Genomic DNA, 17400 nt, shown 5'->3' with positions numbered 1-17400 from the left:
GGCGGAGTTCCCTTATCAGCTAATGCAGCATGGATTTGCCATCTTGGACTCCTATCAGGGATCAGCGGACAGGGAGCACGGGAAAGCAGTTTCACGGAGCTCCCAGCAGGAGGCAGAGCACCTGGTAACTAGTGATACACGCTTTCCCACCCCACATCCTCTCTCCGCTGCTCTACCTCTGAGTTTTCTGGCTGGCTGTGGTGGCTTGGCTGGCTGGGAAGTGCAGTGTCCATGTCACTTGGATTTGCCCCACCCACATCGCAGATTGGCAGACAGGGAGTATGGAAAAGCAGCTTCACGAAGTTCCCAGCAGAAGACAGAGCACCTGGTAATGAACGATATATGCTTTCCTAACCTTCACCCTTCTTCCTTCTCCCTTGACCTCCTCTGCTTCCCACCAGCCTCAGTCTCTTGGATGGGAGGCAACTGCTTCCAACCCAGGCCGCTTGGATTCGTCCCACCCACACTGGCCAGGTCCCTGAGCTGGTGTTGCTTTCTGTTTCTTTTGGTTTCATCTGTGCCTCCCACCACCTCCCCCTCCTTTCTCTCGAATAACTGGCTCCATGTGCCATCTTTGCTTTTTCTTTAAAGACTGTGAAGCCCTGCTCTACTATGGGACCACTCCTGCGGCCCACAACACCATGCTGGTGGGATCCCTGGGGCTTTTTTTTTTGTTGTTTTGCTTTGTTCTGTTCGTTTTCTTTCTCTTTTCACATTTGGGAGCCCCTTCTAGCCGGGCTGTACTGTGTGGTTAAGGAGCCACTCTCTCAATCTGTGCAGCTGGATAAGTGGGATCCCTGGGGGGATTTCTTTTTTTTCTTTTCTCTCTCTTTTTCCCTTTCTGTTTTTCTTCATTTCTCAGTTTTCGTATGTCTATACTTTTTTTTTTTTTTTTTTAATACTTACCTTCTTTTCCTATTTCCTGAATACCTGGTGCTTTGTGACATCTATACCCCCTCTAGTCAGGCTATACTGTGCATCCTGGGAGCCACTTCCCCGATCTTTATGGCTGCACCAGTGGGACCCCTGGGGGCTTTTTTTTTCTTTTCCAAATTTTTATCCAGTTACTTTTCCCTTTTTGTTTTTCTCCATTTCTTGGTTTCTCATCTCGTCACATCAACGACAAGCTCCCTCAGCACTATTTTTTTTCCTTTGTTTTTGGCTCTTGTTTCTCTCTCCTCTGTCCTGTACCCATATTAGCTCCACACATCACAACCTCCTCCCTTCTTCCTGCCTACCTGTACCGTGGCCTGAAGATCATACCCCCGAGCAGCACAGGCATGGCGTACCAGAACCTGCCCGGCACTGATTCCTGGCCCACCCTGTTGGCCCTAGTACATGCCACAAAACACCCACCCCTTCAGCTGGACCTGCCCTGCTGCACCATAGCTGAGTGACTCGCCCTGCCCATCGGACAAGGAGGTGAAAAGTACCATGACTACAGGTGAGCAAACAGCAAAGAACTCATAGCCCACCTGCTCAGACATAACCAAATGAAACAAAAAGGATAAAACAATCTACAATCAAGGAATGAAGAAAATAACTACTGAATGTCCTGAAGAGAGCAGACAATATCAAAACATATAAAAAAACAGGACAGGATGGTTCTAGTAGTCATCCAAAGTAAAACACCAAATGACTTTCCAGTAGAAGCAAAGGCATTAGAACTACCTGAAAGGGAATTCAGATCTCTAATATTCAGAGCTATCTAAGAGTTGAAGCAAAAAGCAGACAAAAATGAGGAAAAAAACAGACAAATTTATGGAAAAGGCAGACAAATTCATGGAAAATACAAACCCAAAAAGAAGAATTCAGAAAAATAATACAGGAACAAAACGCCAAAATAAATTCACAGCTAGATATCATAATAAAACAACAATTAGAAATCTAAACGATAAACAACAAGGTTTGAGAAATGGATAGTGTCATAGGAGGGCTGAGAATCACATTTGAAATGATGGAAGACAGGATCAGTGAATTTGAAGATAAACGCAACCCTGTTTGAGGAAAAGTCAGAAAAAAGAACGAAGAAAATGAGGAAACCCTGAGAATTATGTGGGATACAATCAAAAGCAAAAATTTGCAAGTGATCGGAGTTCCTTAACGGGGAGAGAAAGCGGAAAACACAGAGAGGATCACTGAAGAATTGCTAATTACAGAAAATTTCCCTAATGTCATGAATGATGAAAAGCTGACCATTCAAGAAGTTCATTGACCCCCATATAGGATAGACCCCGAAAGAAAATCACCAAGGCGTATCATAATCACACTTGCTAAAATCAAAGACAAAGAAAAAATCCTGAGAGCAGCTTGAGACAAACAAAAGGTCACATAAAGAGGAAAAACAATAAGACTAAGCTCTGATTATTCAAAACTATGCAGGCAAGAAGGCAATGGGATGACATATATAAAACCTTGAAGGAAAAAAATTGCGAACCAAGAATAATAACCCATAACCCATTGCCATCGAGTCGATTCCGACTCATAGCGACTACAGGACAGAGTAGAACTGCCCCATAGAGTTTCCAAGGAGCTCCTGGAGGATTCAAACTGCCGACCTTTTGGTTAGCAGCTGTAGCACTTCGCCACCAAGGTTTCCCCAAGAATAATATATCCGGCAAAACTTTCGTTCAAATATGATGGTGAAATTAGGACATTTCCAGATAAACAGAAATTAAGGGAATATGTGAAACCAAACTAAACTTACAAGGATTATTAAAGGGAGTCCTTTGGTCTGAGAACAAACATCAGACCACAGCCTGAATCTAGGATGCAAGATTGTACCAGCCAGATACCCATGTAGGAAATAAACTCTCAAGGACTATCCACAACCAAAAGAATTGCAACAGGGAACCAGAGAGGTTAATCTGTAAATGACAACAGCATTATAATAATAAAAGAGGGAATAAATGGTGTAAGTATAGAACTTTTTGATGAAGAGGAAGGCAAGGTGATATCAAGTAATAATACATTGGTTCTAACCCAGGAAGATAAGGCTAAACTTCAAGGTAACCACAAAGAAAGCTAACAAACTTACTCATCAAAATAAAGAAGAAAAACATAAAGTCTCAATAAAAACAAAATCCACAAAAACAAAAGAAATGAAAAAGAAATCCACAAACAAAAGGAACTCAGCACAGGATAGTAAGAGAAACAAAGATGTTAGTACCACAAAAAAGCACTACAAAATGAGAACAATAAACTCACACAGATCAATAATTACACTGAAGGTAAATGGCCTAAATGCACCCATAAAGAGACAGAGAGTGATAGAATGGATTAAAAAAACAGGATCCATCAATATGCTGTCTGCAAGAGACACACCTTAGAAACAAAGATGTAAATTTGTTAAAAATCAAAGAATCCGAAAAAATATATCAAGCAAATAACTACCAAAAAAGAGCAGGAGTGGCGATAATAATCTCAAATAAAATAAACATTCAAACAAAATTCACTGTAAAAGACAAAGTAGGGCCCTGTATAATGATTAAAGGGAGGATCCATCATGAAGACTTAACCATAGTAAACATCTAAGCACCCAATGACAGGGCTCCAAAATACATAAAACCAACTCTAACAACACTGAAAAGAGAAATTGACAGTTTCACAATAATAGTTGGAGACTTGAACATACCACTCCCAGTAAAGGACAGAACATCTAGAAAGAAACTCAACAAAGATACAGAAAAGCTAAAGAGCGTATCAGGCAACTTGACTTCATAGACATATATAAAACACCCCATCCAACAGCACCAGAGTACACATTCTTTTCCAACGCACATGGAATGTTCTCCAGAATAGACCACATTTTAGGCCACAGAGCACCCCTTGACAAAATCCAAAACAGTTATACAAAGTATCTTTTCTGACCACACCACCGCCAGAGTAGAAATTAACAACAGGAAAAGTAAGGAAAAAAAAATTACATGGAAACTGAATAACACCCTGCTTCAAGACCACTGAGCAATAGAAGAAATCAGAAATGGAATAAAAAAATTCCGAGAATGAAAACACATCATACAAAAACATTTGGGACACAGCAAAGGCAGCCCTCAGACATCAGTTTATAGCAATAGATGTACACATCAAAAAAGAAGAAAGGGACAAAATCAAAACATTAGTTACACAACTTGAAGAAATAGAGAGCAGCAAAAGAAGCCTACAGCCACCAAAAGAAAGGAAATAATAAAGGTCAGAGCAGAAATAAATGAAATAGAGACTAGAAAAACAATAGAAAGAATCAACAAAACCAAAAGTTGGTTCTTTGAAAGGATTAACAAAATCGACAAACCACTGTCCAGACTGACAAAAGAAACAGGAGAGGATGCAAATAAAACAAATAAGAAATGAAATGAGGGACATTACAATGGACCCAACTGAAGTAAAAAGGATCGTAACAGAGTATTATGAAAAAGTATACTCCAACAAATTTGAAAACTTAGAGGAAATGGACAAATTTCTAGAAACACACTACCTACCCAAACTAACACAAAATGATGTTGAAAATCTGAACAGATCCATAACAAGAGAAGAGATCAAAAAGGTAAAAAAAAAACTCTGACCCAGATGGCTTCACTGGAGAATTCTAGCAAACATTCAGAAAAGAGCTTGTACTAGTACTACTCAACCTGTTTCAGAACATAGAAAAGGAAGCGATACTTCGAATTCACTCTCTGAAGCCAGCATAACCCTGATACCAAAAGCAGGCAAAGACACCACAAAAAAAGAAAATTACAGACCAATATCTCTCGTGCATATAGCTGCAAAAATTCTCAACAAAATTCTAGCCAATAGAATTCAGCATCATATCAAAAAAATAGCGCACCATGACCACGTAGGATTCATACCGGGCAGTGTTTTGTTCTGTTGTGCATAGGGGTCGCTATGAATTGGAATCGACTCGACGACACCTAACAACAAGAACAACATTCAAGGATTGTTCAACATTAGAAAATCAATCATCGTAATCCACCACATAAGTAAGGAATCACATACTTTTCTGCTCTCACGATGCAGAAAAGGCATTCAACAAAGTCCAATTTCCATTCCGGATAAAAACTCTCAATAAAGTAGGTATAGAAGGAAAATTTCTCAACATAATAAAGGGCGTCTATGCAAAACCAACAGCCAACCTCATTCTTAACGGAGAGAGGCTGAGAACATTTCCCTTGAGAACAGAAACAAGACAAGGATGTCCTTTATCACCATTCCTATTTAACATGGTGTTGGAAGTCCTAGCTAGAGCAGTAAGGCAAGAAATAGAAATAAAGGGCATCCAAATTAGTAATGAAGAAGGTAAACTCTCCATATTTGTGGATGGTATGAAACTATACATAGAAAACCCAAAAACTCCACGAGAAAACTATTGGAAATAATAGAAAGATCCAGTAGACTAGCAGCATACAGTATAAACATACAAAAATCAGTTGGATTCCTATACACCAATAAAGAGAAAGATGAAAAGGAAATCAGGAAAACAATACCATTTATAATAGCCTCCCACAAAAACAAAATAGTTGGGGATAATTCTAACTAGGGATGTAAAAGACCTGTATAAAGAAAACTACAAAACACTACTGCAAGAAGCCAAAAGAGATCTACATAAATGGAAAAACATACCATGATTATGGATAGACTCAACATTGTGAAAATGACAGTTCTACCCAAAGCAATTTACAAGTACAATGCAATAGCGATCTAAACACCAACAGTATTCTTTAAAGAGATGGAAAAACTTATGATTAACTTTATATGGAAAGGAAAGAAGCCCCGGATAAGTAAAGCACTGTCGAAGAAGAAAAGTAGGAGGACTCGCAGTACCTGACCTCAGAACCTACTATACAGCTATGGTAGTCAGAACAGCCTGGTACTAGTACAGTAAGAGACACACTGACCAATGGAACAGAATTGAGAACCCAGATGTAAATTCATCCATCATTGGTCACTTGTGGTGTAGTGGTTAAGCGCTGTGGCTGCTAACCAAAAGATTGGCAGTTCGAACCCGCCAGGTGCTCCTTGGAAACTCTACAGGGCAGTTCTACTCTGTTCTATAGGGTTGCTATGAGTCAGAATTGACTTGAAGGCAGTGGATTTTATGCTCACTTGGTCTTTGACAGGAGCCCGAAGTCCATCAAATGGGGAAAAGACAGTCTTTTTAACAAATGGTGCTGGCAAAACTGGATGTCCATCTGCAAAAAAATGAAACAGGACCCATACCTCACAGCATATACAAAAACTAACTCAAAATGGATCAAAGACCTAAACATAAAGCCAAAAACCATGAAGTTCATAGAAGAAAAAGTAAGATCAATGCTGGAGGCCCTAATACACAGCTTTTACAGGGTACAAACCACAACCAACAACAGAAAAGCTCGAGAGGATAAGATAGATAACTGGAATCGTCTAAAAATTAAACAGTTATCCTCATCAAAAGAGTAAAAAGAGAACCTACAGACCAGCAAAAAAATTTTGTCTATTACAAATCAGACAAAGGTCTAATCTCTAAAATCTACGAGAACACCCAACAACTCTACGACAAAAAGACAAATAACCCAATTAAAAAATGGGCAAAGGAAATGAACAGACACTTCACCAAAGAAGACACTCATGCCCCAACGGACATATGAGGAAAGCTTATGATCTCTAGCTGTTAGAGAAATGCAAATCAAAACCACTATGATACACCATCTCACACTGGCATTACTGGCACACAAATCAATAAAACAGGAAATAACAAAGTTGGAGAGGCTGCAGGGAGATTGGAACTCTTATGCACTGCTGGTAGGAATGCAAAATGATACAACCATGTTGGAAAATGATATGGTGCTTCCTTAGAAAGCTAGAAATAGAAATACCGTATGACCCGGCAGTCCCACTCCTAGTCTTTATATCCTAGAGAAATGAGTCATCACATGAATAGACATATGCACACCTGTGTTCATTGCAGCATTGTTCACAGTAGCAAAAAGAAACAACCTAGATGTGCATCAACAGATGAATGGATAAACAATGGTACGTATACACAGCGGAGGATTACCCAATGATGAAGAACAACAATGAATATGTGGAGCATCTCACAACATGGATGAATCTGGAGGGCATTATGCTGAGTGAAATAAGGCAATCACAAAAGGACAAATATTGTATGAAACCACTGCTATAAAAACTCATGAAAAGGTTTATACACAAAAAGAAATAATCTTAGATAGTTATGAGGGAGGGGAAGAGTGGGGATGGAAAAACACTTAATGGACAGTAGATAAGTGGAAACTTAGGTGAAGTGTAAGATTACTGGGGAAGCCAGCACAGCCTGTGCAAGGCAAGGTCATGGTATCTCCATAGACACATCCCAACTCCCTGAGGGACCGAGTTGCTGGCCTGAGGGCTGTGGAGACCATGGTCTCGGGAACATCTAGCTCAACTGGCATAACAGTTTATAAAGAAGATGTTCTACATTCTACTTTGGTGAGTAGCGTCTGGGGTCTTAAAATCCTGTGAGTGGCTATCTAGGGTACTCCACTGGTCTCACCCCTTCTGGAGCAAGTAAGAATGAAGGAAACTAAAGATGAAAGGGAAAGATTAGTCCAAAGGACTAATGGAGCACATCTACCCTGGCCTCCACCAGACTGAGTCCAGAACAACTAGATGGTGCCTGGCCACCACTAGATGGCGCCACCACTGACTGTTCTGTGGTGGAATCACAATACAGGGTCCCAGACGGAGCTGGAAAAAAAGGTAGAACAAAATTCTAACTCTAAAAGAAAGAGCAGACTTGCTGGCCTGACGGAGTGGAGAAACCCTGAGACTATGGCCCCCGGACGCCCTTTCAGCTCAGTAATGAGGTCACTCCGGAGATATACCCTTCAGCCAAAGACTGAACAGGCCCATAGAACAAAACAAGACTAAAGGGGCGCACCAGCTCTGGGGCAGGGACTGGAATGCAGGAGGGAACAGTAAAGCTGGCAATAGGGAACCCAGGGTTGAGAAGGGAGAGTGTTGACATGTCGTGGGGTTGTTAACCAATGTCATAGAACAGTGTGTGTACTGTTTGATGTGAATCTAGCTTGTGGTGTAAACCTTTATCTAAAGCACAATAAATAGGGGGCATCATCAGCAATGGCACGGACAGAAACCGTGAGCAGCCTGATAGGATGCAAGGAGAAGTATGAAGCGTTGCTCCTGTGAGTTCCTGCCTAGTACATGTCAAACTCAGTCCAAAATTGAATCCCTTGCTTATCCCTGAAACCTGCTCCAACTTCAGCCTGTTCCGTTTTAGTTGATGTGAGCTCCACAATTTCCAGTTCTCAGGTTAGAAACCTCAGGGTCATCCCTGACTTCTCTGTTTCTTTCAAACCCCACATCTTATGAGTCAGAATTCGACTCGACAGCAATGGGTTTGGTTTGGTTTTCTGTCTTCAGAGTCTAAGCACCTATCGTACCATCTTCACTGCCAGTGTTGTGGTCTGAGCCATCATTTCTGTTATTTCAGTGGCTTCTAACGAGCCTCGCTGCATCGGTCCTTGCCTAAAGTCCATTTTCTGTATGGCACTCAGAGTGATCCTTTAAAACATGAGTCCACCTGTGTCACGCCTCTGCTTAGACGTCTTGGTGTTCCCCCTTTTTCATTTATTCAGTAACAGCTGCAAAACAAACTGCATCTTGTTTTTTCCTTGAAAGTTCAGCATGCTTCCACCTTAGGGTTTTTGATGTATTTCCTCTGCTTGGAACGCCTTTTGTCAGATAACCACTTGGTTAATTCTCTCACCCCCTTCATCCCATCACCCCATCTCAACTTTTTTTTTTTCCAATAAGAAGTCATAACTTTATTAATGATAGAAACAGTACAAAATTCAAACCAAATTGCAGTTACTTTTTCGAAACACCAAAAGAAGTCCTCATTTTCAGATGGTTACATTGTTAATAGCATTTATAATATTGTTAATAGCATTTATAATATTAGTGTTCCTCAGGGTGCAGACTGCCTTTGCTCTCGACACATTTGCTGTGACATGACCAGTTCTATGTCCATAACTTCCACACCTGTTTCATCAGCCTCTTCCTCTTCACTCTCCTCTTGTACAGTTGGAGTTTGTATGTGCTCTTGAATGTTTGAGACGGGTTCACCTTGAACTTTGAATTTCTCTACAGCTGCTTGCCGTGCTTGCTGAGATAAACCTTCAGTCTTGGCTTCCTCCCAAAACTATGTAGGTACCTGAAGCAGGGCTCTTGTAGACATCTGGCTTTGTGATGACAAAGAGGATGTTCTTAGATTTCTTGATAGTCACTGTAGTAACCCCTGTGACTTGTCGAAGGCTCAGTGTGGACATAGCCTCCTATGCCTTTTTTTGACTTTGACTCTGTTTGCTTTACTGACTAGGTCTTCGTTGATTTCAGCTGCTGCCGCCCGCTGGGCTTGCTGTGTGCTTGCCTTTGTGGACTCCTGCTCCCTCGAGCTCTGGTGCTGATTCATCACTGTCAGGTTTTGCTCCAGGCCCAGTCTTTGCCTGGGGCTGTGGCAACTCCTGCTCTGTAGCAGGGACGGTTTCTGTGGCTTCACTGGGCATTTTGTATGGGGAACGCAGAACCAAAATGGCAGCAGAAAGAGAGCGAGTGAGAGCGTGACCCATGCCTGTCGCAGAAGTCCCCATCTCAGCTTTTCAACGAGGCCTACCCTGACTGCCGTAATTTATATTTTTATTGTTTACCGCCTGCCTGTCCCTACTCCATTGTAAACTCTAAAAAGGCAAGTGTGTTTGGTTGTTTTAAAGTGTCTGGAACAGTCCTGGCATATAGTTAAGCACTCAGTAAATGTTTATCTCATGAATGAGTCCCACTGAAAAGATTTACTGAACCGAAGTCTATGACATGTGCTTTAACAAAGCTCCTTGGGTGATTCTGGTTATACCGCTAGCCGAGAACCGCTGTCTTGGAGTGATGGATTGGGAGTGGAATTTGCACGTATGCTGATTCATGCAGCAAACGTTTATTGATTAGCTGAGATGATGTTATTGATTAGCTAAGATGGTGTTATGGATTGAGGTGTGTCTTCCCAAAATATATGTTGGGATCCTAACCCCATACCTGTGGGTGTAACACCGTTTGGGAACAGGGTTTTCTTTGTTGTGTTAATGAGGCCATATCAGTGTAAGGTGTGTTTTAAACCTACTCACTTTGAGATAGAAAAAGAGCAGATTAAGCAGAGACGCAGGGAAGAATTAGGGAATGATTGATGCCTTGTGGAGATTTCCAAGGAACTCAAGGAGAGTGCTAGAGAAACTGAGATAAGGATTTTCCCCTAGAGTGGGCAGAGGGAGCCATCCCCTAAGGCCAGTGCTCTGTATATGGTCTTCTGGCATTCTAAACTGTGAGAAAATAAATTTCTGTTCGTTAAAGCCATCTACTTGTGGTGTTTCTGTTACAGCAGCACTAAGAAACTAAGACAGATGGAGTACTGGGGGCACCACCATTTTATAGAGGAATGGAGTCTGAGAATGGTCAGGAGGAAGAGAATGTTGCTGAAGGTGGGAAAAATTTCAAGAAGGTAGGAGTGGTTATCACTCTGAAATATCATAGAAAGTCGAGTTCAGATCGCAGCTAAAAAGTACATTATGGATTTAACCTTAATGAGAATCTTTTCATTATTATGGTGAGGAACAGAAATCCTATTGTGTGGGTTAAGAAAGAAATTGAAGATGTAGAAGTGAAGATATCATACATAAGTTACACTTTGAGAATTAGAAGCTATAAGAGAGAGTTTAAAGAGAGTGGGGTAATTGGTGGAGCCTAGTACCTTGGAGACGGTAGTGGTAGAGATCCAAGGGTAAAGGAAAAAGCCTTCCTTCTCTTTGAAGGTGGAAGAATAAACATGTATTTTGATGGCTTTCTTAGGTGGTAGCAGAGAGGGAGGTGACCCTTCTTTTGCGCTATGAAGATGGTGACTCAGTCCTTGGCCGAGGATGAGGGCAGCAGGGGTATGACAGAAAGTTTGAGACAAGCCCAGTGATGGTGGTTGAGAATAGAGGATTAGAGGCTTGTGACACAAGTGTCCTGGCTCTTGTTTGTTCAGTGAAAGCATGTGAACGCTCTGTAGAGTGTTAAAGCAATTTAAGGTAGCCTTATTCTTTTACTTCATCATCACCTTGCAAAGCCATTTTATAATATGATTTATTAGATTATGGCTTTGTTTACATTGTTTATATTTAACTTCTAAGTATATCTCCTGATTACTTTATTAACACTAACAGACTCTGCCTTCTTTGCTGGGTTAGGGAAATAGCCAGTTGCAGAAATATCAGATATTTGGAAAACACTTTTGTCTTATTAGTACTACAATTATAAAAGATACCTTACTCTGAAGATGTAATTTTAAGAATACTGTGTATGTGCTCCATTTCGGAAGGTGACATTTTCTGAAATTATCCTTAAATTCTGAGTGGGCGCTACGGTTACCTAAGAAGCGGCTGCTGCTACACTGACCAACTCAGGGCCACGCTGGGAGGACCTTTGTCAGCGTACAGCCTTGCTACATCAGTCTTTCATGAATCACTCTCCTCAGAGCTACTCAAGGACAGCCAGGGATGGTGTTATTATCTTTTTTTGTACTTCTGGGGCCAATCACAATACCTAAAGTGTAATAGTTCTAATAGTTTTTTTTAGTTTTTGTTGAAAGAGCAAGCATTATAGTTATGGTGGCCATATAGCCAAGATCTTCTGGGTCACTCGTAATTTCAAATACTTTGTTTGCCCCCAAAAGCATACTCCTTTTTGTCAGATCACAGACCCCAGTTTTTTACTTGGAAATGGTAGTTGGCCTTCTGAGCTGAGCACGTGGTCAAAGTATTATGGGAGCCGAGAGGTAAAAGGGACTAATTTTACTGAGAGGAGAAAGAAGGGAGAAGTTGAAGAACGTGTCACAGGGCAAATGCCATTTGAGCTCTGCCTTAAACTCCTGTCTGAGTGTGCCATGCAGAGCACAGAGGGAGAATGCTTGGGAGACAGCAACTATGCATGAGGGCGTGGGCCATAAAAATTCATTTTCTGTTGGAGAATGAGGAGTTTAGATAAGTCAAAATGTATTTTTGGAATGTGTATGTATATTTTTTATACTGGCTAGAGAGGAGCCTGGAAAAGTCTGATTGGAATAGCTTGTGCAGGGCCTTAAATGGTAAGATTTTCGATTTGATCTTAATTTTAGCATTGAAAGAAATGTTAGTGATTTGGATAACTTTTGATACAGGAGGAAAAACTGAAGAAGCTTGTAGGAGGTCACCCATTCGGTTATTGCCAGAGCTGGCAGTGGACCCTGAGACTTGGACTTGTTTTAGTGCTCTGGTCAATAAACAGATTGTCTATTTAGTAAAACCAATTTATAAACTTTTCCTCTGTCCGATTTGAATTGTATTTTTGGTATGCGTCACATAATTTGAGGAGCCCTGGTGGCGCAATGGTTAAAGTGCTTGGCTGCTAAACCGAAGGTTGGCAGTTTGAACCCACCAGCCACTCTGTCGGAGATAGATGTGGCAGTCCACTTCTGTAAAGATTACAGCCTTGGAAACCCTATGGGGCAGTACTTCTTTGTCCTGTAGGGTCACTATGAGTCAGAATTGGCTCGAGGGCAGTGGGTATCACATAATCTACATGAAAACACTTGTCATTGGCTTATCGTGGTTATTTTTGGCCTTTAATAGGAATACACTTCTGTTGGTTGCCACAAGGTGGCATTGGCCTCAAAGTTACTCTATTAGGTGTGTATCTTGGGCATTTAGTATGATGTTCTCTGCTTTTTCTTATCTTCTTATGTTTTTTTTTTTTTATGTTTATTTTTACATTCCTCTTATATGAACTTAAATGGAATGGATATTGTTAAACTAAGGTTTCATCACTAATGCTAGCGAAGTTTTCTTTTTCTTTGCCATTTAATTCTGTAAAACTGAAAAAAATTAGATGTAAAAATTTCAAGCGTTACAGAAATGTGTAACTGGGAAAGTGAAAGCCCTTTGAAATTCCACTTCATCTTTCCATATTAGAGCTATATTATTTGTAAAAAATGACAAATCGTGTTTTAAATATTATTTAATAGTACCATATTAAGAGTTTCCTATTGTTTAATAGTATAATTTATTTAAACTTGCCCATTTTAAAAGGTATTAGGCCAATAGTTTTGTAAGTTTTTCTGTCCTGAAATAATCATTTTAAATTTTGTTTTTAATACCACTCTTACAAGTATTTTTTCACCTGAAACAATTATTATATTCCTGTTAGTATATATTGCCAAAGTTGTTAATGAAATGAAATTGTGAAATAAATGCTTGTATTTAAAACAGGACTGCAGCTATAATTTATTCTTTGTAAAATGTGTGAATTGCTATGTCTTTAGTACAGGTGGTCCCTGACTTACATTCCAATGACCCTGTTGTAAGTCTGTTCTGATGTAAGTCGAATACCTCATTTTTTTTTTTTTTTTTAGCTTCCACTATTACTGCCTTTTATTATCAGTGTCTTTATAAATCCAATATTTGTCTTTGGGAGTTGGATACATTACATAAAAACTTACAGATATATTTTCATACATACATAAAAAAATACACAAATTGTAAAAATTTACCCTGACGATGAAGAAGAGCTGGACGACGTTGGCATTTTGTCAGTTGAAGACCAGGCTGTAGCCTGCTCTAAGGCAGGGTTTTGAACAGTGAATCATGACATTGAACATCTGTGAGTGACCATCTGAGAATGACATCAGCAAATTACATGCTGCAACGTTGTATGTAGTACATGTTACTAACGATAAGATGTATGACGTGTGGTTCCTCATAACTCGAATACATCATAAGTTGGAGACTACCCGTGTAGGTCTTACTGGTTAAACTTCATGATCTTTTCATAGAGTAAGGAGTTTCAGAGTTCATCTAGCTTAGCTTCTAGGATCGTATTTATATCATTTGTCTCTCAAATACATATATTTAGTGAAATTCTTGTATAATACTTTTTATAAAAAAAATTTAAACTATCCTTTTTGAGTTACATCCATATTAATTGTTTTTTCAAATCATTTGTGACAATAACTCTTTTTTTCTTTCAGGTTGTTTTTGAGCACATTTACTCTAGCAGTTTCAGCTGGTGCTGTTTTGCTTTTACCCTTCTCAATAATCAGCAATGAAATCCTGCTTTCTTTTCCTCAAAACTACTATATTCAATGGCTAAATGGCTCCCTGATTCATGGTTAGTATATATTGCTTAATATAATCACAGTTAATATTTTACTCTTTAACTGCACTGTATTTTAAAATATTTCTTAGTTTTTATCATAATCTACAACTTCTTATAGTAAGCCATTTGAGTCCTTAATGAAATCAGGAAATCAGAATGTTTAACATTCCTATTCTTCACTATTTGTAAAAGACTTTTCTACGCAGTCAAGAAGCAGTTTTATACTTGCCATGATTTTGGTAGATTAATTTTCATTTAAATATTTAGCAATAGAAGTTTAGTTTATCTGGATATGTCAGTAGAACTCAAGTTCCATTTATTTAAGACCTAAAACACTATAACCATAGTTTCTATTTTATTTATTTGCTATTAGCTTTTTAGTCTTTTCAAAATACATGTTGGAAGGAAAAAAACCTTTTCTGTCAACTACAAACTTTAAAATTAATGTGGTTTAAAAAAATAATGATTTATCACAGGCAACGTGGTGTATTGCTTTGGAGCTAAACAGACCTGCCTTCAAATCTTGGCTCTGCCACTTTACAGCGGACTTTGGGCAAATCACTGTTTTTCTTTGACCTCAGTTTGCTGTTCTCTTGAAGTGGGATTATAAAACTACCTTGCAGGCCTGATTTTAGGAAGAGGAATAATGTATATAAAATAACTGCCTCTTAATAGGTGGTAGATATTATGATGATGGTTATTTACTTACTCTTTCTGAAGAGTCTTACTGTTTTTTGCAAATTAATCTAGCATGTGTACGCTTAACATTTTTCTCTCATAGAACATGTTGGCAAATTATCTTTTGGGGGAACATACTTAATTATCAGAGTTGAATTACGGCTCTTAAGAGATTTTGTCATCTTTCGTGCATGTCCTGCCTGTCCCCCGACTCCATTTTATTTGTGTTACTAGTTATTGTGTTATTAGTTACTATTTTTAGTGTCTGGCATTATTAGCTATTAGTATTAATGGTTATTTTATTATTCATATAACAACGATCACGAGGATGGCAAGGACCGGGCAGTGTTTTGTTCTGTTGTACATAGTATCTCTGTGAGTTGGAACCAACTAGACAGCACCTAACAACAATGACAACATATACATACATGCACACATGCACACAGACACACACAGATGCACATACATGTATACGTAGACACTATATATATGTACATACATGAATGTATATGCATGTATGCATACATACATACATACGTGTGTGTGTGTGTGTGTGTGTATAGTCCCTAGGTGGTGCAAACAGTTAACATGCTTGGATGTTAAAGGTCACAGGTTCAAGTCCACCCAGAGACGCCTTGGAAGAAAGGCCTGGTGGTCTACCTCTGAAAAATCAGCCATTGAAAACTGTGTGGAGCTCAGTTCTACTCTGATGCTCGTGGGGTTGTCATGAGTTAGAATTAACTTGATGGCAACTGGAGAAAAAAAATATGTATTTATGTCCATACAGCAGTTTCAGGAGGTAGCATATGATAGAGAAACTATGGAACTGAGGGAAGGAGTCCAAGCCCCACTGAAGGCAAGTGAGAAATAAGGCTCCAGGAATTGATGGAATACCAACCGAGATGTTTCAACATGGACGCAGCGCTGGAAGCGTTCGCTCACCTGTGCCAAGACAGCTACCTGGCCAAACGAGTGAAAGAGATCCATATGTGTGCCCATTCCAAAGAAGCATCCAGTACAATGCAGAAATTACCAAACAGTATCATTGATATTACACATAAGTAAAATTTTGCTGAAGGTAATTCAAAAATGGTTACAACAGTACATTGCCAGGGAACTGCCAGAAATTCAAGCTGGGTTCAGAAGAGGATGTGGAATGAGGAATAGGATTGCTGATGTCAGATGGATTCTGGCTGAAAGCACAGAATACCAGAAGGATGTTTACCTGTGTTTTATTGACTACGCAAAGGAACCTGTACATTGGCCAAGAGGCAGTTGTTTGAACAGAATAAGGGGATTCTGTGTGGTTTAAAGTCAGGAATGGTGTGCGTCAGAGTTGTATGCTTTCACTGTACTTATTCTATCTATATGTGGAACAAATAGTATGAGAAGCTGGGCTATATGAAGAAGAATGTGGCATCAGGATTGGAGGAAAACTCATTAAGCAGCTGTGATACCTGGATGACTCAGCCCTGCCTGCTGAAAGCGAAGCGGACTTGAAGCACTTACTGATGAAGTTCAGTATGGATTACACCTCAACATAAAGAAAACAAAAATCTTCACAACTGGACCAATAAACAACATCATGATAAAAGGAGAAAATATTGAAGTTGTCAAGGATTTCATTTTACTTGGATCCACAGTCAACACCCATGGAAGCAGCAGTCAAGAAAGCAAACAACATATTGCTTTGGGCAAATCTACTGCAAAAGGTCTCTTTAAAGTGTTTTAAAAAGCAAAGATGTCACTTTAAGGACTAAGATGTGCCTGACCCAAGCCATGATATTTTCAGTCGCCTCATATGCACCTGAAAGCTGGACAATGAATAAGGAAGACCGAAGAAAAATTGGCACCTTTCAATTACGGCGTTGCCAAAGAATATTGAATATACCTTGGACTGCCAGAAGAACGAACACGTCTGTCCTGGAGGATGTACAGCCAGTGCTCTGTAGAAGCAAGGATGGTAAGACTGTCTCACTCATTTCGGACATGTTATCAGGAGGGACCTCCTTGGAGAAGGACACCATGCTTGGTAAAGTAGAGAGTCATCGAAAAAGAGGAAGACCTCAACAAGATGAATTGACACAGCGGCTGCAACAATGGACACAAACGTAGCAGTGATTGTAGGATGGTTTTGTTGTACACAGAATCGTCATGAGTTGGAACTGACCCAGCAGCACCTAGGAACAGCTATACACAAAAGAACCAAACCAAACCCGTTGCCGTCAAGGCGATTCCCAACCATAGTGACCCTACAGGACAGAGCAGGTAAGGTTTCTAAGGAGTGGCTGGTGGATTCAAACTGCCTACCTTGTGCTTAGCTGCCAAGCTTTTAAATACTGTACTGCCAGGGCTCCAATAACAACCATATGTATGTGTGTGTGTGTGTGTGTGTGTGTGTATATGAATATATATATGACATGCACACACATACACATGCATAATTTGATAGTTATGTGGTGGTCAGATAAATTATTTTCGAACACCAAAGGTAGGTGACCAAATCAAGACAGC

At 39.8% G+C, this 17400-nt stretch overlaps 1 protein-coding gene and 1 pseudogene across 12 annotated transcripts in view; one reads left to right on the top strand and one right to left on the bottom strand.

Annotated features, from left to right (window-relative positions):
• The window catches only part of LMBR1 (limb development membrane protein 1), a 252099-nt gene that overhangs the window by 60518 nt on the left and 174181 nt on the right, over nucleotides 1–17400 (top strand). For 4 of the 12 annotated variants that reach the window (XM_064275129.1, XM_023539811.2, XM_064275127.1 and 1 more), the window contains exons 4-5: nucleotides 10421–10540; nucleotides 14081–14220. The exons of 1 other annotated variant lie outside the window; for it this stretch is intronic. In XM_064275129.1, the coding sequence (XP_064131199.1) occupies nucleotides 10421–10540; nucleotides 14081–14220 (260 nt within the window). Of the gene's footprint in view, nucleotides 1–10420; nucleotides 10541–12686; nucleotides 12744–13375; nucleotides 13430–14080; nucleotides 14221–17400 lie in introns of those variants that run through there. 7 more of the 12 variants (XM_023539806.2, XM_064275131.1, XM_023539804.2 and 4 more) reach the window with 7 other exon arrangements.
• On the bottom strand, nucleotides 8757–9579 carry LOC135228504 (nascent polypeptide-associated complex subunit alpha-like; annotated as a pseudogene).

The sequence above is a fragment of the Loxodonta africana genome, chromosome 22 (genome assembly GCF_030014295.1).
Source record: "Loxodonta africana isolate mLoxAfr1 chromosome 22, mLoxAfr1.hap2, whole genome shotgun sequence".
Lineage (NCBI taxonomy): Eukaryota > Metazoa > Chordata > Mammalia > Proboscidea > Elephantidae > Loxodonta > Loxodonta africana.
Note: the sequence above shows the minus strand (reverse complement) of the source record. Positions and strands in the feature narration are given on the sequence as shown.